The sequence below is a fragment of the Cyphomyrmex costatus genome, unplaced genomic scaffold, assembly GCF_001594065.2.
Source record: "Cyphomyrmex costatus isolate MS0001 unplaced genomic scaffold, Ccosl1.0 scaffold159, whole genome shotgun sequence".
NCBI lineage: Eukaryota > Metazoa > Arthropoda > Insecta > Hymenoptera > Formicidae > Cyphomyrmex > Cyphomyrmex costatus.
The window spans coordinates 835,436-862,027 of NW_017275598.1; the positions used below are offsets into that span (position 1 = coordinate 835,436).

At 30.2% G+C, this 26,592-nt stretch overlaps 5 protein-coding genes across 6 annotated transcripts in view; 3 read left to right on the forward strand and 2 right to left on the reverse strand.

Annotated features, from left to right (window-relative positions):
* Nucleotides 1–1,960: 1,960 nt before the first annotated feature.
* Nucleotides 1,961–4,011, forward strand: Prosbeta5 (Proteasome beta5 subunit). Its single transcript, XM_018536763.1, has 5 exons — nucleotides 1,961–2,104; nucleotides 2,485–2,641; nucleotides 2,996–3,208; nucleotides 3,551–3,784; nucleotides 3,872–4,011. Exons 1-5 carry the CDS (start codon nucleotides 1,961–1,963, stop codon nucleotides 3,982–3,984), a joined length of 861 nt encoding a protein of 286 aa, XP_018392265.1. The 3' UTR covers nucleotides 3,985–4,011.
* Nucleotides 4,012–4,900: 889 nt separating this feature from the next.
* LOC108771463 (death-associated protein 1) lies at nucleotides 4,901–8,204 on the forward strand. The gene is made up of 3 exons (XM_018536767.1): nucleotides 4,901–5,129; nucleotides 5,333–5,426; nucleotides 7,928–8,204. Exons 1-3 carry the CDS (start codon nucleotides 5,078–5,080, stop codon nucleotides 8,085–8,087), a joined length of 306 nt encoding a protein of 101 aa, XP_018392269.1. The 5' UTR covers nucleotides 4,901–5,077; the 3' UTR covers nucleotides 8,088–8,204.
* A 1,184-nt stretch (nucleotides 8,205–9,388) lies between these two features.
* Nucleotides 9,389–10,718, reverse strand: LOC108771462 (MICOS complex subunit MIC13). Of its 2 annotated transcripts, none has more exons than XM_018536764.1 (3): nucleotides 10,517–10,718; nucleotides 10,292–10,451; nucleotides 9,389–9,651 (listed from the first exon to the last, which is right to left on the reverse strand). In XM_018536764.1, the coding sequence occupies exons 1-3, from the start codon at nucleotides 10,570–10,572 to the stop codon at nucleotides 9,466–9,468; spliced, it is 402 nt and encodes a 133-aa protein (XP_018392266.1). In that variant the 5' UTR covers nucleotides 10,573–10,718; the 3' UTR covers nucleotides 9,389–9,465. The 2 variants fall into 2 exon arrangements, with proteins under 2 accessions (XP_018392266.1, XP_018392268.1); XM_018536766.1 differs by having other exon boundaries at nucleotides 10,559–10,714.
* Nucleotides 10,719–11,354: 636 nt separating this feature from the next.
* LOC108771491 (E3 ubiquitin-protein ligase RAD18) lies at nucleotides 11,355–17,968 on the forward strand. Its single transcript, XM_018536809.1, has 7 exons — nucleotides 11,355–11,543; nucleotides 11,619–12,123; nucleotides 12,230–12,479; nucleotides 12,581–12,647; nucleotides 12,722–13,420; nucleotides 13,538–13,836; nucleotides 17,856–17,968. Exons 1-7 carry the CDS (start codon nucleotides 11,432–11,434, stop codon nucleotides 17,946–17,948), a joined length of 2,025 nt encoding a protein of 674 aa, XP_018392311.1. The 5' UTR covers nucleotides 11,355–11,431; the 3' UTR covers nucleotides 17,949–17,968.
* Nucleotides 17,969–18,346: 378 nt separating this feature from the next.
* The window catches only part of LOC108771490 (tyrosine-protein phosphatase non-receptor type 13), a 40,398-nt gene continuing 32,152 nt past the window's right edge, over nucleotides 18,347–26,592 (reverse strand). Inside the window, exons 5-11 of the mRNA XM_018536808.1 lie at nucleotides 25,515–25,694; nucleotides 23,753–24,078; nucleotides 22,690–22,856; nucleotides 21,691–22,281; nucleotides 19,641–19,816; nucleotides 18,876–19,025; nucleotides 18,347–18,475 (exon numbers count right to left, since the gene is read on the reverse strand). Of these exons, the coding sequence (XP_018392310.1) occupies nucleotides 18,356–18,475; nucleotides 18,876–19,025; nucleotides 19,641–19,816; nucleotides 21,691–22,281; nucleotides 22,690–22,856; nucleotides 23,753–24,078; nucleotides 25,515–25,694 (1,710 nt within the window). The 3' untranslated portion in view covers nucleotides 18,347–18,355. The remainder of the gene's footprint in view (nucleotides 18,476–18,875; nucleotides 19,026–19,640; nucleotides 19,817–21,690; nucleotides 22,282–22,689; nucleotides 22,857–23,752; nucleotides 24,079–25,514; nucleotides 25,695–26,592) is intronic.

The following is a 26,592-nucleotide window of genomic DNA, read 5'->3' on the forward strand; positions in this document are numbered from 1 at the left end:
GGTATTAAATATTTTTAAGTATTTATATATATATATAAATAAATATATAATGCAATTAAGTAACGAATATTATATGTGTGTACAAGGGATTATTTTTAAAATGCATTCCAATATTTTTCAGATGCATTCCAACCTAGATAGTACAGAATATCCATTAGACATCCAGGCTTAGTTTCAATCTGGTCCAAACGTCCATGAACTCAATACGAATGTTTTAAAAACGTACGTTATTCAACGTTCGAAGTATGTTTACATTTAAACATTAAAAAAATGTTTATCTCATAGAAAAAATTTTCTAAGTCTGCTCGCGACGTGTTGCTTTCGCTGACTTGTCAAGTAAACATTTTTTTAAAATTGCACGAGGAGTTTTACTTTTGTTACCTCTGATAACGTGAAAATTTACCAAATTAAAGCTTAAAATTCAGACAGCATGCGTCAAACAGTAATAGCTTGCTGCTCGCAATGATAAGAGTTAGGAATTTTTTGCTTCCAGCGTGCAAATTTGTCTGGATTGTGATCTAAAATTAGTTTAATATATTAATTTAGTCCAGTTTTAATCCATTGCATCCTAAAATGAACGTTTTTAAGAAGTCTAAAATGGTAACACTGGATGTTTTTTTAAATGTTTTTAAAATATTCATTGATCTAATTTGGATATTTTTATTAATATATGTCTAAACGTCCAATATGTACGTTTTAAATACATTTTTTAAATATTACTGTGCTGTCTGGAAACATTATGTAAGCATTTACTCGAATTAAATGTGATGTTATATCATTGAATAATACATAAAATCATTTATTTACATACATATAGAGAGAGTTTTTATGCGTAAATACAGCTTTTATGAAACAAAATTACATTTGTGCACAATGCGATTGATTAATCGAATTAAAAAACTCGCCCATTTTTATTGTCATTATAATGAACAAAATCACATCCAATTATTTTATCTTCATTAAACATATCCTTTTATAAGTATATTTGGTAAAAACGCTTTTATTAAGATTATTTTTTCTTTTAAATATAACAAAATCAAAATCTTTCGTTTGGAAAAGTCCAAACTTAGATTACACCATTAGATAAGTGCTACTTATTAATTATTTTTAGTTTTACAAATTTTATCAACATATTTGTATCTTGTAGATTAAGACAAGAATATCATCAAAGTGCATCGTAAAAAATTATAATTTTTTCCTAATTATACGAAATATATTAAGAAAAATCATTTTTTCAAATACACGAAATATTAAATGTTTTATCACATATTTAAAAAATCAGCTAGGATTGAGAAGTATATAACTCGTTATTTGTAAGGAAGTTACAGTTAGAGTTCCTTTTTTCAGTACCTTCTCTTATATAGTACGAAATATTATAGCAATTTGAAATTTAATAAGTGTTATGTTGAAAATATTATAACAATATATTATTTATTATATAGAATTACATAAAATTATATATAAAAATGACATTTGATATAATGTATAGTATAATTCTATATAAAATATGTTCATATATATAAAATTGTTTCTCAAGATATCTTGCAATTCAAGAGGTAAAAGTGTAGTACGCAGCTCAGTTATGAACTGGACGAGCTTATCATAAGAAAGCGTCCAAGAGGTCTATAAGAAGACGTATGCAAATAAAATAAGAATAAATATAAATAAATATTCATATTTCTAATAGTTGTAAGTATAAAGAAAAATATCCATATTAGATACTAATATTTTTTAATGTGATCTTAGGCAGATTCGTACAATTCGAGCGTAACAAGATCTGTTTAGAAAAAATCAACATTCCAATTCATGCGGATCCTAGGCAAGAAAATTCAAAATTGATTTTCGAGCGCATTGACGCAAGCGTTCTCTGTTGGAAGCAGGCAGAACTGAGATGACGATGAACGAATGACAAGCAGTCAAGCAGTCCAAAGTAGTCGACGGTGGTCAACATTCGGGTAAAATGGCTCTCGTTGATGTTTGTGGAATCAAATCTTCTACTGATTTTGGTTATTCGCAAGAAAATGATAAGGTCGTCAACGAAGTCAAGACATATACCAGAAATTTCTCCAACAACCTTCATCTGGCGATACCACCGTTCATAAACGTAAGCCTGCAATAACGATTATGATCAAAATTTGCAGCATCATGCAAATCACACGTATTTCACACACGGAAATTACACTTAAAATTTCTTAAATTAACATAAACAATCATTATCACGTCGTGTGGCAGTTATTAATAATGTTACTAATATCAATAATAATTAAACTCCCTGAATTTCTTTTACGATTCTCTTTCAATACACAATTATTTTTAGGTTATTTTTATGTCTAATTTGAACAAACATCATTCTTTAAATTAACAACAAATAAAACTTTCTAGAATTATATTTTATATACTTGAATGCTTTTATGTTAAAATCTTAAAAAATAACGTATTATTTTGAAAAATAACTTATTTTTCAAATGTTTTTTTATGTTACAGCCAGCTGAAACTCTTGGCCAAATAGTTAATGGCACTGATGAAACTGGAAAGAGTCTGAAAATCAAATTTGACCATGGAACCACAACTTTGGGTTTCCAATATCAGGGTGGTATTGTTCTAGCAGTTGATTCACGTGCAACTGGAGGACAATTTATTGGTAAAGTTCATTGTATATTTTATGATGGATTTGGTAAATTGCACTAGGACGTACTGAGTGTAAACTTTTTCAGTGTCACTTGGCTTATGCGTACTGTATCAGTGTATTTAGATTGTCATATTTAGCAAATGAAATCTGACCTAGTATAGTGCTGAATTTATATTCGGATCAACCGAATAAACTGAAAAAATTCAAGAAATGTTGCACTGACAGTGTAGTACTAGTGATTTTGTAATTGCACTATGTCAGGGCAGTACTAAAACAGAGTCAGTGCATATGTGCCAAATTCACCATCGGTTGATAATATCTATACATTTATGACAAAAATTAATCCATTTTTATTTTGATCTTCAGGCTCGTCTACCATGAAGAAGATAGTGGAGATCAATGATTATCTTCTTGGAACTCTGGCTGGTGGTGCTGCTGATTGCGTTTACTGGGATCGAGTATTAGCAAAGCAATGTCGCATGTATGAACTCAGAAACAGAGAGCGAATCTCTATCGCAGCAGCAAGTAAACTTTTGTCAAACATGATTTATAATTTCAAAGGAATGGGACTGAGTATTGGTAAGATATTTTCCTAGTTCTCTCTCTCTCTCTCTCTCTCTGTAAATTGCATATAAAATATGACACATCATTTTATCCTTTAACATTTGGTAAACAATTACAAAATGGTATTACAATAATTATCTATAAGGAGCATATAATTATTTCTAAGGAGTATATAAGCCTACACTATGGTTGGTATTTTTTTCACACCAACATCTAAGTGTAGGCTTATATGCTTCTTATAGATAATTATCTTTATTATATATGAACCAGTCTTATTATATAAAATGATATATCATGCACTTGAAAGTCATTAGACTAAAGATTTAGATGTTATAGGACATTTATGTAATCTTGTAGGTATGATGCTGGCTGGATGGGACAAGCGCGGCCCTGGACTTTACTATGTCGATTCTGAGGGTACTCGTACTCCGGGAAAAGTTTTCAGCGTCGGTTCTGGATCTGTATTCGCGTTTGGTGTTTTGGATTCTGGTTACCGGTGGGATTTGACTGATGAACAGGCCTATGAACTTGGAAGAAGAGCGATCTATCATGCCACACACAGAGATGCCTATTCTGGCGGTATCATAAGAGGTTGGTTATAAAATAAATAAGAGGTGTTGTAGTGTAATTTTATAATATGTATAAAGCAATGCTTTAATATATAATTTTACATTACAGTATATCACATGAAATCAACTGGCTGGGTGCATATCTCGGATCAAGATTCCAAGGATTTACATTATGCGTACCATGCTGATAAGTTAGCAGAACCTTCAACAAGCACTTCCTAGATTTAATTATTAAATATATACTGTATATGCAGGTATTAATCGTTTATGCAATAAAACGATATGATTTCTATTTGTGTAATTTATAATAAATTAACATATAAGTAACATTTCTGTTACTATTGTTCAATTTTATCAACTAATATTTCAAAATCTGTTTGCCCATAATCATGTAATAAGGTAAACGTACCAATTAGTAGACATGATCTAATTATTAAGTAAAACGACAAAAATTTTAAATATTAAGCTTTTGATTTATATACACGATTCTAAATTAATTTATCTTATTCAATTTTTATGAACAGGGAATTTATTTAAAGTTGTGCATATTATCAAAGTCTTAATATTTAAAATTTTTGCCATTTCAATAATTAGATCATGTTTACTAACTGGTACATTGAATATAAAACGATATTAATATAATTTGGTTTTCAATCTTGAATTTAAATTAATCAAGTATCTAAACTATCTAAATAAGTTTCACAGTTAGACATTCTCAAATTAAAGTATTAAATAATTTAAATAATTAAAAAAATTATTTAATACTATTTTACTATTAGATAGATTATTACTATTTGCTGTTAAGTGCACATTATTTGATATAAAAATATAAAAAAAAAGAATACTTTACAAATATTTTTATTACACTTTTAAAAATAATCTTTTAATTTTAATAATACATGATATAAATTTAAACTTACATAAAAGTAAGAAAATTTAAGTATAGATATGTGGATTATACGAATTTATATTAAATTTATTATCTGTTTATATTTCTTCGTATTAACACGCGCATAGATCGCTTTATCTTGCATATATCCGCCGTCGTGTATAATGTATATTCAAGACGAGATATCGCGAGAGAAATATAAGCGACATATGTGTGGTAACAACCTTTCCCCCCCCCCCCCTAGCATTCGACACACACGAAGGCGTCGCGTCAGAACTCGGGGAGTCGAAGCTGTGGAGTTGAATGCTATCGCCACTGGAGTGGCGAGAAAGAGAGAGAATCAGTGTGTATTGCGTTGTGTCAGCAATTTGCAGCATATTGTGACGGGAATTCAGTTGAGGTTTTGATTGACGTAAAGACAACGGGATGTCAAGCAGCGCGGACGAATGTAAACTGAAGGGCGGTCATCCCCCGGCAGGTTAGTGATTTTCCTCTTCCGCATTCCTCGTTTGCCCTGTGGAAATACGCAGGAAAACGGGTTAGGATTCGCATTCGTAATTCATGGCCGTGACGTGCCACCTGTCGATCGCGATCCGATTTCCAAGGTCGTACTTTGCTGAAGTTTGTTTTCCTAATGCCGGGTCGCGCGTTTCTCGCGCGACTTTTGTCTCTTTTTTTCAGTAAAAGCGGGTGGTATGAGGATAACACAACACAAGAAGGATGAACGCGAGACAAAGCCTAGCAAAGATGTCGAGGAGAGCAGGCCGTCTAGCAGGTGAAGGCTATTTTCCAAAATTGACTATCTGTACTGAAAATCTATAGTGCGCGTAACGTAAACTGTAACATTTTCAAGCGCTGGCAGTAAATTTGGAACATAACCGCAGTAGATCTCACTCTAGATGTACCATATTTGTCGTAGTGACATGCTAAAACAGTCGTCCTTCGACGTAGATTCGATAATTAACGGCTTATTCCGGCATCGAAAGACGGCTGCAGACAGTGGTTCACTATACAGAATCAATTTTCGAGGGGCAGATGGGGGGACGAAATGAAAAATTTAATAACGTTCAGATTGAGTTCTTCAACAATCTGATATATAACTCATAAACTGAAACATATGGTTCTGATCATTCTGAGAAACATTTTTTAATTTTTAAATAGTTAATGATTTGGAATAATTTTATATTTTACAATATTATTTTTCATAGTTTTGAACTCGATTCTGCAGAATTCTTAAAAAAAATAAAATTAGTAACAAAAAATGTTAATAGTTTCCATATGTTCCTTTAGCATAAAAAATATATTCTTATTATGAATTAAGATCAATAAATATATAATTTAATTAACATTTTGAAAAGATATTGTTTATTTTATTTATTATTAAATTATTAAATTTTACTATCTGTTACTTAAAAGATAATAAAAATATTAATATACTATTAATATTGATTAAAAGGAAAATGTATTTTTAGATCAAAATTATATACAAAATATATTCATTAAAAATAAATGAAATTTGAAATTTAAATAGGAGATTTAAGCTTAAAATCTCTATTTTCGAAAAATCACTATATTTTGAGTTTCTGTAATTTTTACATATACTTAGACCATTGTTCAATGGTTAAAAGGAATGTCATATATTTAGTTCAATTTTATATATTTTATTTTAAAAAAAAATTATAATTGCACCTTCAATAGAACAAAGATTCAACTTTTCTTTTTTAAAGAACTAATTTCTTTAATTGTGGTACACACGCGGATGATTTTTAATAGTTTTGCGCAATTAAAGTTAGAATGCTCTTCTTTTTTAAATCAGTAAATAACTCAGTAACAAAAAATCTTAGGAATATTTAGAAGAGATAATTGAAATTTTTTGCAATTTTCTTTTTGGTTCACAAAGTGAAAAAAAAAGTTTATTTTGTTTAGTTTATGAACAAAGGCTGAACATAGTTTTTAATTGTATGTAAAAATTTAATTACAGAAACTCACAGAAATACAAAAAAATATAGCAACTTTTTAAAAATAGAAATTTTAAATTTTATTCATTTTCAATGAATATATGTACGTATAATTTTAAGCTGAATATGACATTACTTTTCTTTCCATAATCTAATAGTATCAATCTTTACATTTATAGATCAATTTTTTAGATATTACTATCAATCAGTTGATGATAAATATGATACATATTTCTTTTATAACTGTAATTTTTATTGCATTTCTATATGCTTTATAACTATACATTGCTATTGCTCATATTTTTAATAACACACATAATTATTCCTCTGGATCTCCGCCATTACCGATTCTGCCTATATATAATCTAGCTTGCAGTATATCAAACATATGGCGTATCCAATGTCCGTTCTTTTTTTTTCTATATTCTTAGATATGAAATGAAAGAATTGCAAGACATAAAAATTGCGATTTCGTTACTTAATCCATTCCTGCGACTTCAATTCTGATAAGTGTGATTATCGGTGCTCCGCATAATTTGCAATGTTGCGCAATCGAAAACAAACGTGAGTTATATTTAAAAAATATTTACACGGAGAGAATCGAACTATATTTATGCGAAGCACCAAACGAAAACAGATGAATTTAAATATAATTTGACGATTAATTACGAAGTGTAAAATTTCAAAAACATTGGAAAATGTATAACATATGTTTTCGAAATAAAATTCATCAATCATATTAATCTCTGTTTACAATCGATAGTGATATATCATATCGTTTGAAATGTTTGCTTAACACAGCATGAGTATACCTTTATTCATCTGATATCAAATTATTTCAGTTTATGTCTTGTAATACATCATTACATCTATTATCATTTACAATAAAAACATTGAGAAGACTAAATAATATCTTTAATATTATCACCAAATATAAATATATATTGCAAAGATATGTCGGCTATTCTAGAATCATTTTAATTACTATTATAATGTTTTCTGAGTGTATATCTATATATCAATTTTAAAACGCTACATAGAATTTTCGAGGTTATTTTTGTATTGGATACATAATACAAAATATTGTAAATATGTGAATGTAATATAAATATAATTCTGATAATATTAAAATATTCTTTATTGACCGAACAAGAATAAGAAATTACCAAATTGGTACCTTTAGCAACTTTATCGGTAGTTTTAGTGTTATTATAAAATATTGTAAAAAGCAACATAAAGTATCTATAATTCAGTATTATTTAATATTCTATCTTTAGTGGTATATAGAAAATGAGAAAAGAATTTTTAACGTTTTCAGTCCGCCAAAAACAATAATGATCAGCGGCGCTCCGGCCAAAGGAAACGCAGATTTTCCACCAGAAGCTGTACAACACTTTCATGAGAAACCCATACCGACTCATGACGCACGGCCGGCGCATTGTTCGCGCCCCATTATTATTCAGCAGCCTAGAAAGTGAGCCGTACCTCGAGAGCTGTGCACCGTACTAGTGGATCTTGTTCCACAGTCACCCGTTAAATTTACAAAAAAAAGAATAATTATACATATATATATATATATATATATATATATATACACCTATCCTCCATATATACACATATATATGGAAGATAGATGTATACAATATAAATATAAGCGTACTTACAAGTTTTTAAAAAAAATAAAAATTGGAGAGTTTGAATTGCGCGCGGCATCGTTTATATCGATTTTTGATCCTTTAATCGATGACTGATTGTAATCCTTTTTCCAACAAGGTACAAGAAAATTATAAATTTCAGAAAAAGAACGTTACAGTCGGGTCAAATTTACAAAAATTAAGAGTTACCGAGTTGGGTCCATTTCTGAGGATGAAGAACAGGCAGGACCTGCATAACTAGTCGGTTGAAGGATCAAGGAAGCTCAATTTCTTGTACGTTAAAATATTAGAAGACTTCACGAGAGATATTACTATATTGTTGTTAAAAACAAAAAAAGTTTATTTTTGACGTCACGAGATTACTTGTATCGGCATTTAAGATTGCATATACGGACTTTTGCGAATACATCTTTGACTCGTTATCGCACGTTTTATCTTTATCTTATCGTTCCTTTTAACATATACTAGGCACGATATATATTTGCTATGATTACATTACGATTAAGTATTGTTGTAACATAGTTACATAATACTATCACTATTTTGGGGACCAGTATGTACTGTGACTCATGATAAAATTCGCATTTAGTTGCACATTCTTAATCTTCGCAGTCTTTTAATTTTTATATTCATCTGATCATAGGTTGGAAATCAGACGTATCAGTATCACTTTGAATTTCAGGGAATTGAATTTTGTTAACGTAAGTTAATATAAATTATTATGTTAACTCATGTTAATGTTATTTAAGCGTGTAAATATCGAGCGAGATTTATAATTGGCGACAGTTTGTATAACATTTGAGAACGAATAAATATTCATACATGTATATAACCCATGGATTGTGTCTTAATTATTTCCATGTGTTGAAATGATATTACATTATAAATTAATATATAAACAACTTAAATCATCGATTATTGTATTGTAGTTACAAAAATTGATTTAATTTAATATTGTCACATTAATATTTAATAATAAATAATGATTGTTTATCAATATATGTAATTAATAATTAACACAAAAGACTGATTTAACTACAATAAAATTTTTATTAAATATATAATAAGTTAATAAGAAAAATCATAAAGAGTTAATAGCATATAGATGTATAAATTAACCTGGCAGGAATAAAGCTAACAGTTCAATGATACTCAATAATGTTATGTTTTCCTAAAATCCACAATATAAGATTAGAAAACGCTATTGACTTTTCTCAGATACGCTTTGTTGTTCTATGTAACCCTGTATAGTTTCTGAAATATTCTGCACACCGGTGGTTACATAAGTTGGAGTCTCAGACAGGAATTTCATGCTTGCTATGACTCCTTTATTCCATGATGATTTGAGAGAATTGGAGAGGTCACTGGTACTTGGCAACGGTGGTAGCTATACAATTTAATATCTCTATTTTTTAAATGAATCTAATAAGTGTTGAAACAAAAATTCATAATGCAAAGTAGAAAACTAATAATATTGCCACATATACAAATGAACATATGACTATAGTTTTAACATCTAATTAACAGTAATGATAATAATAATAATTTCTATAAGTAATTGATATAATTGAGTTTTAGGATATATTTCATTTTGTACTTACAGTGCTTGTTAGCATCATTTATCTTTATTTATTATTTGATAGACAATAAGGATAAACTGATGCTTACAGCATATAAGTGTGAAAACATACCCTTAACTCTAATGATGCTAATAATGTCTAAATTTTAAGTAGAATTAGAAGGCTCACGTCCTCATAAAATTTAAAAAAACTTTTAAGAGTTATACTTTTATACAATATCTTTACAAGCAGCTTCTTATTAGCTATAATTTACTATTAATTTAAAAAGTTAAGTAGATATTTATGAATAATTGTACTTCTTATTGTATATACTACAATATGTATAATAAAATTAGAATACTAGTCATAAGTTCTTACAAGCTTTATGAGAACAAGTTACGAGTCTTACGATTCTGCTTAGAACTGAGACATAAATAAATATTGTTTATCAACTGCAATAGAGCTCACTTCATTGATGACTTCCTTAGGAATATTATCCTTAACGTAAGGTGCGATATTATTGTAAATCTTCCCGTACAACTGCACGCTATCCTCGGATTTAGACCATAGACCTTGTTGAATGCTGTAGTAAACAACACTGCCTACAAGGGTGGACTTGAGGACAAATCTGTAAAATATAACCTTATATCGTGATTCGATTTTAACTCGTGGAGCAAAGCAGTATATGAATACCGTGACAGCGTGTCCTTTCTATTCCTGAGTGAATGTACTAACCGCACAATGCCCATTATTTATTTAGAAATTACTTTGATAAGAGTAAATTCAATCCAAAATATTCTGGTCGATCAACAATCGTTTCAAAAGCAGCAAAAAAAAAAACAGTTAAAAAGAATCTGATCAAGATAGATTAGTCAAGTGGTCTATTTTCTCTTTCTGTACTAGATTGAACCATGGAATATGGATTGAACTCGATGATTGAACTAGAACTCTCTTTCTTGCTTTCTACAAATATCAAACATATACCTATCTCATTTTAAGTTCTAAAAGTGTACACTAGTTCAGCCAGAAAACAGACCTATGATATATCAGGTAAAGCTGGAAACACAAATAAAAAGCACTATAGAAACGGGGATTAAGAGTTGTCAACCTATTAGAAAGCGTTCATTCTAGTATACATGTTCTGATAGGTTAAAATTTATATTGGAGTAAGAGCTACGCAGAATAAAAGGAACAGGGAACAGAAACATGACTGCCATCTGTTATATGCACAGATGTCTATACTACATCTGTGGTTATATGTCATTATTTACTATCCTCGCTTTGCCGGCTATCACAGAGGAGCCACTGGGAGTCACAGACCATCATAAAAGGACTACGTCCGTGGACTGTGGAGTAGGATCCATCAGATTTATTCAAATAAATTAAAATGGATCTATACAGTAGTACTAGATCCATATGAGTCTGTTAATGATAATCACGGTTTGGATTGTAGAAGTGATACAAAGTGATGGTACTCAATGACATTGAATTATTTCCTTAATTTTAAACTCGAGATTAACAATGTGGTCGACAGAATACGTGGAGTTAAAGGTACCAAAAAAGTGATTTTAGTTAATAAAAAGAGAGAGGTAATAGAAAGAATGTGAAATGACCTGTATTTATATTTTTTTGTTATTACAGCGTATTGATGCGTTACTGCAATGTGGGATATGCTACGATTACATGGACACGAGTGTAATAACCTCTTGCTCTCACAGTTGTGAGTAATTTTACGAAGAAATCTTGTTACAATTACTTTTTACATATATATATATTCTGTGTCTTATATGTCTAGATTGTTCGTTGTGTATTAGGAAGTATCTGCATCACAAGACCCAATGTCCAATTTGTTTTGAGGAAATCTTTGAGAAAGATTTAAGGAAGAACAAACTAGTGGATGAGATTATCATTCAATACTTGAATTTTAAAGAAAAACATGACGAAAAATATCATAAAAAATTAATTACTGTCAAAAACGCAAATTCTGGAGTTGAGTGTAAGAACGAACAAGACATTCTTAATGTATCATGCAATCATTTGGATAATTCAATGCTTATGTCTGGTAATACCACACCTCCCAGACAAAAAGACAATCAGCAAGATGTGTCTACTCCTAGCACTAGTACAGATTCTAGAATTCCTTCAATATTTACTCCAAAGAGTAGAAAGGGTTTTCAAAAAGAGGAAAATCGTCAGATAGTTAACTGTCCAGTGTGCAAAGTGGAAGTGCCCCAAAGTAATATAAATAGGCATTTAGATGATTGTTTAAGGAGGGAAAATACAAAGGATCAACCTAAAAAGTAAGCACCTCTTGTATTAATTTCTCAAGTTTAAAAAAAAAGTATCAAGTTTAAAAAAACTAGTATCAGAATGTCAAATCTTCCTAAAATAATTGTTTATTTCCAGAAGTGAACTGAAACGTAAACCACTGCCAAAATTAGTATATAGTTTAATGAAAGATAATGTCATACGAAAAAGACTGAAAGAATTAGGTTTGTCATCTCAAGGAGATAAAAAAGCATTACAAAATAGACTACAGAGATATACAATTCTTTATAATGCAGAATGTGATAAAATGTTTCCAAGACCTATATCAGAATTAATTAAGCAATGTGAAGAAGAAGAGGATTTGGAGAAGAAAGTACAAAAGTCAAATGTAAATATAGTCTTTTATACATAACAGAGTTTTCAACATTTGATTTAGAATTTTTCTAGATGTATATTGCTCTATATTTTAGATATATTACATTTTTTTAGAGTATTTTTTCGAATATCACTAGAAACACTGAAGATAATATTATAGAACAAAAGAGAAAAGAGTATTGTAAGTATTCTCTGTAAATTACTTGCAGATGTTTGGAATATAAATATTATAAACTTAATTTTTTTTATTTTTAGTGGCTACAAATAAGGAAAGTTTTGACAAATTAGTTGTAAGACTAAAACATAACAATGATCCACAAAAAATTTCTGTTGAACGCAACATATTAAATGAAGAAAATTCAGATGTTTTACATAATGATTGTGTTACAGAAAACAAACTGACTTTTGAAGATCGTCAAATAAGTAATTTTCTGTCATTAGATTCTATTAATTATATTGAAGACTCGAATTCGAACATGTCTTATCCTTTGCAATCTAGAAAATGTCCTATGGATTTTGTAACTGTTGAACTAGATACTTTATCTAACGATGATCAATGTGTTTTTAATCATGATATTTCAAATAATTCAAATATAACTAGCCCGGATTCATTTAATCCTACTATAAAAATGGAAAATATAAAAACCGAAGAATTGTCTTCTGAAAGTATTTTAAAACATGAAAAAATAACTTCTAATAATCATCCGAGACAATGTGATGTTTTGAAGAATGAAATAGGTATTGATATTGCAAAATCAGTTTCTGAAATTATTAATGTAGAAACAAAGAATGAAGAACAAACGAGTTTATTTAACAGAAATAGAAGTAACACAAAGTATAGCTCAAACAAACATGTTGCACATTTCAAACCTAGAGATAGGTGGCAGAAAGAATTACACGATGAAAATATAGATTTAATTGTAGATGATGTTAACAACATTGAGGATAATTATGGTAAATAATTTGTTATAATATATAAAAAAGTCTAAATAAAAATTATTTTTCTTTTTACAGTTGTTTTTCTGTACTAGAATTATTGAAATCTTTATGAACGAATTTTTCTTTTTATAGAAAAATTAAACTACGAACAATTAAATGAAGTGATGGAAGAGTATGCTACTGGAACGAAATCCGAAAAAGAAAATATGAAGACAGATAAAGATCTGACAACTTGGACTCCTAGAAAACGAGAACGCGAAATGGCATTTGCATTAAGTGATGAGGAAAAAATTGCAGATAGAACAATGAATGTGAAAAAGTCGCTTCGGCTTCGGCTTGGGCTTAGCGAGGCTAAAGGATTTAATAACGAAAATTTCGGCGAAACTATGCAGGATGAAGGAAAATCACAAAGTGAGAAGGAACAGTCGCAGGTAATTCGTACGAATAATGTACGCAATTTTGCAAGAAAATCTGTTAGATTGAGAAATAAAATGAATAAAAATTGATATAAGAGAAAATTAACAACATAAGTTAAATGTTAAATCATCGAATTAAAACAATCAAATCATGGATAAAAAAAAATCAAATTTTTACACATCTTAGTATTATAAAATGTAAAAATAAGAAATATATTATAGACTAAGTAATCTTTTACAGATACATATTCAATTAATGTATATATTTTTTTACTTGTAGTGTCTTTGATATAAAACAGATATCTAATATTTATTTGTAAGACATAACGAGAATAAAAACAAGTTAAAAAAAATAAAGCGCAAGTTGTATTAGTTAAATATCTTTCTTTGTTATGTGTAGCATATTTTATAATTGTATACAGAGAGTAATATATTGTTAATCGGTTTTTTTCCTCTAAGAAATTTTAAGATTACTCTGATCTATTTTTTTAAATATTGCAATATATTTTGGATAATCTTGATTATATATATATATATTTCTTTTCGTATTAATTATAGCTTAATTGATAAAAAATGGAATAAAATGGAATAAAATGTGTGTGAGAATTCGATATATTTGTAATATATAATCTCTCTATCTTACGAAGTCTAATACTTTGTTATATTATTTCAATGTTCTTGATAGGAAAGGATCCAAAATCTTTACCAAAGAAACAATTAAATTTTATTGAATATATATATTTATATATATATATATATATATATATATTAATTCAGGGAATGGAAAGTTACTTTTTAAAAGTAACTAGTTACAGTTACTCGTTACCGAGTAAAAAATGTAACTAGTTACAGTTACAGTTATCGCTTTTTAAAAGTAACTCGTTACAGTTACCGTTACTTGAAAAATAACTTTTCGTTACTTTTCCGTTACTTTTTTAAAATCAATTTAAAAATGTACTTTTGCATTTTTTTTTATATGTAATACTGACAAATATATATATAGTTTTATTAAAAAAAAAAAAACAATGTAGAATGGCTCAAATAATAAATTAAATAAAAGTAAAATGAGAAGGGTTACGAGCCAAAAATGAAACAGTTTATTTCCGATAAGAACGACGATGACAATGTAATTAAATGTATAAATATATATTAGAACAACAACATGGATAAAACAAGATAAAAACAAACGACGTTTCGACACTTATTGTCATCGTCTTTTAAACTGTTTCGCTTTTGGGTTCGTAGCCCTTCTCATTTTACTATTATTTAATTTATTTTTTAATTTTTTTTAAACACAATTTTGTAATTCTAAAACCTGTAAAATATGCAGCAAACTGAAATATTTGTATGTCCTATGTATTACATAGAAGATAGAAGTGTAAAATAATTACTGAATCAAACGGCCGAATTTCTAAGGGCTTTCAAGTCTTATTGATAAGCGCTGTAAATAGCATGTATCCAATCGAACCGTGTTCAATCGTGTGCAAAGTAACGACAAAAGTAACTGTAAATTTCGTTACCGTTACCCAAAAAATGTAACTCGTTACCGTTACAGTTACCAAAAAAAGAAAGTAACGCAGTTACCAGTAAAGTTACCAAAAAAGTAACTTGTAACTGTAACTTCGTTACAAGTAACGAGTTACTTCCATTCCCTGTATATTATACTATACCAAACGGGAAAGGGATCAGCCTAAACGGTAGAACGATTGGCGCAAATTTCAATAAAACTTGTATATCTTGAATGTATATTCATAGATACTAACAATAATTTAATAAGCTTAACGTAATGTCAAAATATAGCTGCCTGTCTCTAACAATTGATTATACGGTAAAATATCCGTCTTTGATATTATACAACTTTGATATTAATACAACTTTGGTATCGATTTATACAATTGTACAATTAACTTTATGTACATATCCGTGCAATTCGCACAATAACTCATCTATTGTAGATTTACAACGCTAAATGTTCTAAAATTCTAAACGGAACGACTATCACATTCATTACATATTGTTCTCGTTCTAATTCTTACTTAACTTTATTGCACCGTTAACCATTATTTATATCATGCCGACACTTCTTTCCTCGTTTGTATGCGAGGTGCGTCATTATCGCAGGAACGAAAATTTGTTCTACGGCTCAGGAAGCGCGTCATTAATGTAATAATGTAAATGTAAATGGTTTTCATATATTTTAACTCTCGTATTTAATATATGTTTCGTTAATTGTTTAACAAAACTTTAACAGAATGATCAATTGTCTCTCTTACAATTTTCTGATATTACATGATTAAGATATATATGCGTAAGATTAGGAAATAAATGTTTTCGGACATAAAATAGCTTTCTTTAAACAGATTCACGCAGTTAATAATAGTCTCTGTTCCACTGTAGTATGGCATCACGCGAGGTAGTTACTCGAACGTTGATACATTCCTCAAATATTGTATACGCTGTAAGCAATTCTAACTTTTGTTCCGTATTTAGTTATCTGCCGATTTTTCCGTGGTAGATCGATATATTTTATTATAGATGCGTGAGACATCTTATAAGCAGTAGTCACAATTCATTTATTGTTAGATTCGTCAGTAACTCATTTACCACACTCATTCGTTCTTGGCGCTTACGATAGATTGTCTTTTGATTCGCTAAGTGACCAGAGATAATACCCTCAAATAAGTTAGTACGACGAATAGACTGTCTTCGCCGTAAAAAAGGCCAATTGTCTCTCCTACTATTTACTTTTAAAACTTCTTACTTTTAACTTTTAATTGAGTTAAATTTATTATTTTATTTATATAAATTTATTTGATCTCATTTAAAGGGAAAGTCCTGAAAATAGATTATCTCTTTCACTCGAATAAGGAAACTCTGTTGAACTTCTTTTATCACACGCTTTAATTATGAATATTGATTATTATAAATTTTCATTTTATATCAATGAACGAAATTAAAGTTGAAATGTAAGTTAGTTGTTTTTTTTTTTACAATAAATTTATCTCATGTAAAATTTACTTCTTGTACATAGAGCGGCACAGGTTAACTCATGATATAACCATCATTTTTTGTTCATATGAATTTGCAGTAGTAGACATTAAGCTCTTTCAGTAAAGTTATCGGATAAAAATACAGTATTTGCACGATAAATGTCCTGCACAATAGCACAGCTCTATTTTCGAAGAAATTGAAAAAATTGCTATGTCTTCAGAAAAATATGAAATCTAATTTTAATTTTAAGTTAAACTATATTTTAAGTGTACCAGGAAAAAATAAAAAATATATTACTACCGTCAAAATTCACTTATACATATTTCTATTATTTAATTTTCTATTTTTCGTAAAATTCTCTATTTCTTTTTTTCTTAAAGCATTGGTGGAATAGGCGTGATTTATAAAGATATGTAGTAAGGTACATATATACTACAAGCTCCTAAATGAGTTTTTCTTTCCATGCTCGTGAACATTTAAAAGAATATTTTTTTACAGTTATGGTACAATATATATATCAGTTTCATAAAAAAAAAGCTTTAAATCGTTTCTCTCGATGGATAATCAATAACTTGTGGTTCAACTGAGCCGTCTCGTTTTGCAATATTATTTCTCTCTAGTCGTATTTTGATTCATCCTTTTTGATTCTCGAATTCATTGGAGAAATACGCATTAATTATAAGAGGGTACCACTTTTCGTGAATATTATCGCAAATTATCAGGAATACTATTGACAAGCGCCGATAATTGGAGATCGAAGAGATTCAAACTTGTGGGACGGCATTTCGATTATCCTACAATTAATGCGCAATCTATCATGATCGACGTGTCGAACGTTCTTTTGAGATGAATTGTGTTATAATTACGTTACTGTAATTATTCTAGTGTAATAGAGAGAGAGAGAGAAAGAGAGAGTAATTATAAATAATATTAATTTGCGGAGAACGTTACAAGATTGATTAATTCACGCGCAAAATTGAGAATTCAGTGCAACGCTCCAAGACATTTTAATCATATATCTCTGGCGTTTAGTTTCCTTTTAGAGAATCTCGCAAGAAGTGATTATCTCCGAACAGTCGTCAGAGATATTATCTGGATGGCATCTGCGAATATTTCTCGACGGCAGTCTTTTGTAATCGATTGAAGATGACCCCTTTTTGCAATCTGCGCTTTCTTTCACAGAGTGAATTATCTTGCGAAGATGCTATTCTGTGGATGATCTTCGTCGTTGATAGTGGCGGGTTTATTCTTTTTTCTGATGTTGAAGATTCGCCCAATTTGTAACAGCTCATCTTATTGTACTTTCTTCTTTTATATAATTTCTATTTATTTATGATAATTACTGCTTTTCTACTTATTTCTACTACTTCATTATCCAAAGCTTAATGAACTTTAGTGAGAAAAATCAACGTTTTTCCCCAGTATAAACTTTTTTACGCTGAACTCACATCTAAATCAAGCTCACATTACTGATAAGGAACAATATTGATCAGAGCGTCTTTTTTTCGGTTTTTCTATTTTGATCACACGCACTGGACTAGTGTCACGTTACATTACTCTGTTTGGATTTCCTCATCACCGTGATGCCTATTGAGCCGCGTATTTTGCGCAATAGATCTATTATATCAGCTGTTGACATATGTTCAACACTCTCCTCGTTAACCTGCAAAAAGAGGAGTAATTTAGTTTTAAAACAAAAACAACCTCAAAGAAATCATTTTTATATTAATCTCTTTATCTTCTATTTAAAAAATCACTTATATTTATAAATATTGTTTATTAATATAAATATTATTTTTGTTATGATCAAGGTTGTATTAAGTCATCGTTATTATTATTTGTCGTCAAAATGTTTATATGTTCAATAATGATCTCGTGAACTATATTCTATGGAGAAAATTAGGAAAAGTGAAGGGTTGTACTAATGCAGTGTAGACTTTTAAAGGTATATAGTCTATACATCTATAGACATTCAGAAGGTACATTTTATATCCTAGGAAGATTTTTTCCAGGACGTTCTTTGAATAAAGTGCTATATCTAGATTTGATGTGCATGTACTCACCATCAGTAACACGTCGCCTTGTTTAAGTCTGCCATCTTTGGCAGCAACACTATCGCGATGTACGACCGATATCACTGTACGATTTCCTTCCGCCTGCAAACTAAAGCCCAGTCGGCTGTTCCACCCACGCGTCAACTCCACCATGAACACCTGCAATGAGAGCGAATTGCGCAACATTGCGACGCGACATTCTTTTGTTCTCGATATACACGCATTTCAAGATTTCAATATTAATTCAAAATTAACAATACAAAGATATTTATTAAGAGATATATTAAATTGATTGTTTAAGTTTTAACAAAATTGTTGTTAGAGACTGACCGTTTTAGTTAAATTAGCATCTCTTTAGATTGTGATCCAATAAAAACCAAATAAAAGTAACATAATATTAATATTATAATTTCACACTTAACAATATAAGATCGCCATCGATGAAGAGTGCGTTCCACTTAACATCCACAACGCTCGCGAAATCATTTTATCTTTGTTATTTATCAAATGTCAAATAAGGAAAAACGATGTTCATGAGCGTTGCGAGCGTTAAGTGGAACAACTAAAGTCAGTGAAGCAATAACAAAGGAGCAGAAAAAGAACTTTGATGTGTAACTACTATGTAACACTGTACGTGTTATATTTATTCATTATAAGTATGAAATTATAACATTCCATGTTTATACTTTTAGTTGATGTTATGGAATAGAAATCTAATCTGATTGAAATGAAACTCGATTACGAAAATATGATGTCGGGAGATCATTAACCAACCTCACTGCCTTGTTGAACGTCTTCGGTGGGAGCGACCGAATCCGTGGTGTCTCTCCCAGTTTCTTCCCTATCGTGTTCGGTGTCTTGATCTACCTCGTCGTTTGGAGCAAACATCACGCCTTTCCACTTCAATAGTCCCTTGCTACCGCCTGGATCGTCCGTTCCCAAGATCTTTCCTGTGCGGTGCGACAAAAACCAAGTTTATCGGGTTAGAAGTAATAACGTCAATTGACACTCGCAAATGTTTCGTTTCTACTTTTGCAACGATGTGACTATTATCTTATCGGTTTCTCCCTCTAACGTGCTGATTTAGTTTCAATGATAGCAGTGTAAAGTAAGACAGAACGTATCTAGGTATATTTGCGCGATTAGAATTGATTTCAGCGGTAATTAAAAATTTTATTTTATATTAATCGTTTTGAATTAATAAACATGAAGCTTATAAGCTTATACTAACGAACTTATAAAAATAAGTTTTTATATATTTAATATCTATATAATACGTATTATGTATATCGATATCGATTTAAGATAATATTTAGAAATAAGCTCTTCAATATTAATAATTTATGTTTATAAGTTTATAAACAGACAAACCGTTTCAATATGCGTATTCATTTAAAATATCGAGAAAAAAAAAACATAACACGTACACAAAACAAAATCTTAAATTCGTAAAGGCATACACATTAAAGATATATATGTCAGTACTTAGCTAGTCAAATGGTCATCTACATTTAATAAATTTCAAAATAATTAAATAGTTGTTATTAAATTACAAAATTATTTCTAAACGCACTGTCATATTTAATCTTTAGTTTGCTACTTCTAACGAAATTATTAACTAATTTTTAAAGAAATTAATTTATAAAGTGAGGTAAAGAAGCTCCTATTGGTTTCCAGTATCAACTTAAATTTACATTTCTAATTACTTTTTTTATTGGTGGAATTAGAAGTATACTATGTGTAATACATTATTTTATATATAATATTGATAAGTATCAGCATTATTTCTTTAAAAAGGAAATTATATTATTGTTGTAAAGACTAAATCTCTCTAAATATTATGAATAAAATTTGGCAACATCGCACTAAATAATCAATCGCAAAGGTTGATCATCTTGACTTGTAATCAGTACTGATCGGTACAGTTCACCATTACACTCGAGACCGCGTTTTCTTATTCATTCATACTGCGCGCACATTTCATTAGTTGTGCCATGTTTCAGAAGGCAGATATTAACAGAAATAACATTTTTCTAAAATTTAGATATTACAGATCAATTTTTCTTAAATTATTTGATAAACTTGTTATATTTTGTAGTTTATGTGTTCGTTGGACATTCTAGTTTATATTAATATGTTTTTTTCGTTCTTGTTATTATAATAGATATTATACTAGAAAAATGGTCAATGTATGCACTGTTTATCATATAAGAACATGTGTTACGGAATACTATTTTTCGTAATTATTTTCTTGAAAACAGTCATAAATCGACTTAAAATTTTATATGTAGATATAAAATACATGAATGAACACCTTAGCATAATATTACGACAATAACATTAATTTCGAGGTGCTGACATACATGTTTAAGGCGGTTTGTCCACTGATAATTTTTTAAACTTGTTGACTCTTAGCGCTATTATAGTGCGATCTTTGTTTAATGCTTTATTTAGTTGAGTTTGCAATGTATAATTAATATAATTATTTGAGCCGGTTTGTCAAATTTATAATTTATGAATTTATTTAATATTGAAGAGCTTTCTAAATTATGCTTCTAAATTATATTTGTAAGTTTATAAATTATAAATTATAAATGACAAATCGGCTCAAGTAATTATATTAACTATATATTGCGAATTCAACTAAGACTTGTATAAATATTAAACAAAGATCGTACGAGTATTAAAATGGTTGATTCAGATACCGAATGTAAGAAGCAAGCGAGTCAACAAGACCATTAATCAAGATTTGATTCCATTAATCTATCAGGCTCTTGGACTGGTAAAAAGGAGCAATGAAACAAGAACAGTATGAAATAATTACCTGGAATGTCCTGATCACTCGAGTGTGTAGTCTTGTTCTTGGTTCCAGCCGGATCACTGCCGGCGCTGCCGCAGGCTGGATTGGCGCTCTGGTAAGCCGGATTCTTGTAGCTGAAGGCACCAGTGCTGGTGCTACTGGTGGACGAAAGAACCGGTGGCATTGAAGCCGGCTCGGATGGCAGATCGTTGTCATGCTCGTCGCTTGACAGCACTGTCACGCTTCTGTCATTGTTGTAGCTCGGTTCAGCCAACCGGCCGTGCTCAGCCTCAGCCAGGATCACGTCGCCGTCCCCTGGATATTCGCCGTCTGAATCAATGCTGCAAAACTGGAAATGCGGTTTACCTTGCGGCGCTGATAAATCGAGAAAGCGAGGCCTGGCTGCTGCATTGTTCGACATTGTCTTCGACTCGTCGTCGACATCGCAGACGTCGTAGAGTGGTGGCGGATCGATTATGTCGGTCGCAGGTGTGTTCGCCTGGGAATTGGTGATTTGCGTCCTGACGGAGCACTGGTCCGAGTCTGATGTGGTCTCCGCCTGGCTGGCCGTCGACGACGTCGTTTGCACGTCGTGCAATTTGCTCTCGGGAATTTCTGCGGTACGGAGAACACTTGTCGTGAAGAGATTTTGCCACGAAGAAACTAACCATGGGTCCTATCATCCAGGATTGCCCCAATCCCTCGCGATTCGAGATAATTCCGAGAGACAGCTCGGCGCTGAATGTTCTATTGTCACTTTAACGTAACCGGAAACTTTTGAAGTAACAAACATTTACTAATCTTACCGTAGAGAATTTCAAGAGAATATACTCAACAGATTATTCTCATTTCCGGAATATTCGGAAAAATTTATACAGAATTAATTATCGAAATATTTTCATTATGTCATTGATGGCTCTTAATTATTTTTTAACTTAAACATCCTACATGTATTTTCTTAGCTTTATTAATCTATTTGTTTTATAATTATATTTTTGCCTGTATTATTAATTAATTATTTACCTCGATCGGTTTCGGCAGTGGGAGTACGTGTGGCAAGTCGACGTAGTCTTCGAGGCGAATTACACGACGCACCAGGTGATTGTTGCTTGCAGATACTAGATCCACTCGATGCACCAGGTGACAGTTTCCGGACTGCTAAGTCACATAACATATCCACAGCTTCTTGTCTATTGGAAAATAACATGGAATATAATAAGTCACCATTCGTTAATATGGATGACCATATGCGCCGTATTTTAGCCAGAAATAACCATATTAGCAAACGGTTTATAATATAAAATGCAAGCATTTGTGATCTTTTATCAAGTAATATTGTCTGTTGCATGAAAGAATATAAATTGATTCTATATGCGATTTAGTTACTGAAGAAACGGATTGCACATGATATGAAAGCATAAAAGAATATCTACGATAGATATAGAATTGAATCAGATTTGCTATCAAATATTCTTTTATAGGTCAATGGATATACAGAATCAAATAGAGACAGAATAGCAACAAAACTGAGATCTCTGTAAGTTTTTCTTAATATTTACAGCGTCTCTGAAATTATTATTATATATTTCACCTCCCTATTGACATTTTTATTGATTTTTTTTCATTGTTTTACTCCAATATTAATAATGTATTTTAATAACCTTTTTATTTTAAATAATTAAATATTTTAATTTTTAAATTTTAGACTGCACTATTCTGTAAATGCAATTGCTCGTTAATAATTTCCTATAATTTACAAAATTAATGTTCTTCAGATCAGATCAGAATATCGCGCGAAAAAAAATTCAATTTATTATAAATAAGCGAAGAAGTATATTTGATCAAAGTAAGTCTTGGTAGTAATATTTTTGCATAAATTTTCGATTAAACAATTTCAATTTATACTTTTAATTTACTTTTCTTTTTTTAAATTAAAAATTGTTTTTTTTTTAATTATAATACTGTTGATTATAGCACATATTCTGTATAAATATGATATAATGTATGATCCAATTGCCGGATCCAGAGACACGGTAATGTCTCGACGCTAAGAAAACGCGAAGCATTTAACGAGATTGAGATGTACCTCAAGCTTGTTCGTGGTGGACGGAGAGGGTGATCAGGTTCAGTAGGCGAGAGCGCCGATACCGGGGTTTGCGCCAGATCGCGATACAGTCGCAGCTTTACCGTCGGTCCGCATTGTCGCAGCAGCTGGACCGCTTCCTCGTGACTCATCGGTGACAGCGGTGCACCGTCAACCGCGACAATCTTATCACCCGGTCGGATTCTGCCGTCGCTCAACGCTGGTTCTCGGACTAGTGCACGCACATAATGACCCAGGGCACTACTGTCTGCCTTTCTTAGAGTGAAACCAAGACTGCCGCCGACCTTTGTCATTTCGATATCAAACTCCTGTAAACGGAAGTTACATTCACTATTTTATTTTAAACTCTATACTAATTATATATTAATTATATATAGGATTAAAACATTAGTTTTCTAATTAATTTTTTTTACATCAATAGAAAAGAATACTGTGTATTCTTAAAACACGAAAAGGTATATTTTGTTACATACGAGAATAACTTTCTCTATTGATTTACATCACAAATATTTCAATATGTTCTTTGATAATATAATTCAATATTATAAATGCTAGAAAATATATCTTGATATCAAATTCACACAACTGGAAGTTGCATTCGCCGTTGTTTTATACCTTAAATTATATAGGTATAATTATATTAATTGAAGAATATACTAATTCTCCATCAATTAATTTTTTCTACGTAGTAGACAGTTGAGTGTTTTTATACGAAGATTTTATGATATATGAATGTCGCTTTTCCTACTGATTTATATCAAGTGATTGCAGATACTTCAATATGTTTTCTATTTTTATAATATAATACAACGTCATAAATATTATATTAAAAAATTATATTTTCATAACTGCATAAAAAATATATATTTATCGAATCGGAATGCACGTGCGGAATATCTGATTGCACGTTTTACATTTCTCTCAGCTGTAGTATGCAATGAATGTAGTACGTATGTATGCTATTGTTTATGAGTGTTACTTGAAGGATCGATATTAAAGTTTCCTCGGGAGAATTAAATATTGGAATTAATATGTAATACGTATACGAAGTGCATTTCGAACTTATCGTTTTACTTAATCACGTGTTTTTGAAAGAGGATTGCGCTACAATAATGAATTAAGTTTCAGAAATTGTCTCATAAATAAAATCTGTTTTAGACAATTTGTAATTTGCGTCAGTATTTTTTTGTTGCGGTTTAGAGTAAAACCATGAAACCAATTTATTCATTTATTCTAATTTATTATATTTATGTGTTTCTCTAGGGATACATTGGCTCTCTAAAGCCAAGTATCGCTTGTTAATAATTATTTATTTGTACACATTATAGGTTTACTATAAATATTATTTCTCTCATCAAATGCAGATATCCTATGCATAATATTCAAAATTAATCTCTTTGTTAATATCTATATTTATATCCACATTATCATCAAATGTAACGTTCACAGACCATAATATTGATAAAATTCACATTGAATTAACTCTCTATTATTATTAATAATAATAAAACAATTATCTTTATTCCTAAAGATAATTATTACAACAATATTAAACTGTTTCTCTCGTGTATAAAATGATATTGTATCTTTGTCTACAGAATTATTACTAAACGCTTTTATGTAGATTTTATTAAATCATATAAAAGATATACTTTTTATCCATTTATTTTTATTCGTTCTAGAAATGATCGTGCGACAAACATAATGTATTCATGGAGTGTAGTTTAGGTAGAGCATTACTTACGCCGCAGGGTTCGATTTGTAGGGGCGGCAGGGGATTGAGTAAACGTAACGGTGGCGGCGGTTCTCTCCTTGCCGGGGGTGGCGGTGGTGCACCGGGTGGCGTGACATTACTATCTCCTGGAAGTCGACATACCACTAGCTCCACCGTGCTAGGCGTCATACGCAGAACTTCGAGAGCCTCCTGCAACAAGTAGCATCGAAATAAGATTATGCACGGACTTTCCCATAACACAAAGATAATGCTCTCAAAGTCACCGTCCTGGCGTCGACGACGATATCTTCTTTAGAGGGATTGTGGTAGGAGTTTCCGGTAACGCAAAAAGTTATCTGTGGCGGTAGTAAGCCGTATGTTGTGATGTGATTTGTAACAGGAATAAAACGGATGATAACGGGTTTTGAAAAATAAAATTTGATATTATATATATCATACATATATATGAGAAATATTATTTGTAAGAAAATTCTGATATGGAGTCTGTTCGTGTTGTTTGCACTTTTTGCACTCAGCATTTCCGCTATTTCTCTTTTTAGCACATATACATATATGTATATGCACCTTATTTTACGTTCAAAATTTAACTGAACCACCAGTGGTGCCATGTTAGCTCTGTTAATCATTTCAATTTTCTTCTTTTTTATCTCAAGTACACAGTACAGAATATTGAAAATATGTAAAATATAAATAATATAATATGATATAATGTAATATATGTATAGTAAATATAATAAGATGTATAATATAAATAATATAAGTAATGATACAAATAGTACGTAATAATTTTTACAGGATATTTACTAAAATCTTATAAAAAATTCCTTGAGAATTTCCGAATTTTTGTTAAAAATTCCAGATAACATTAGAAATTTTCGAAATAAATACAATTTTGAAATAAATTAAAATGTAAATATCTTAAACAAACAAATTAACATTTTGCATTATCAAAGAAAAATGAATAAAGAAACAATGTTTTCAAAATGAGACAACATTCAGATTTAAAAATAAATTTCTAAAAATTTTGTTTTTCTTAAATATCGATAAAATTCTATGAAAATCTCTGATTGTCAATAATAAAAATAGA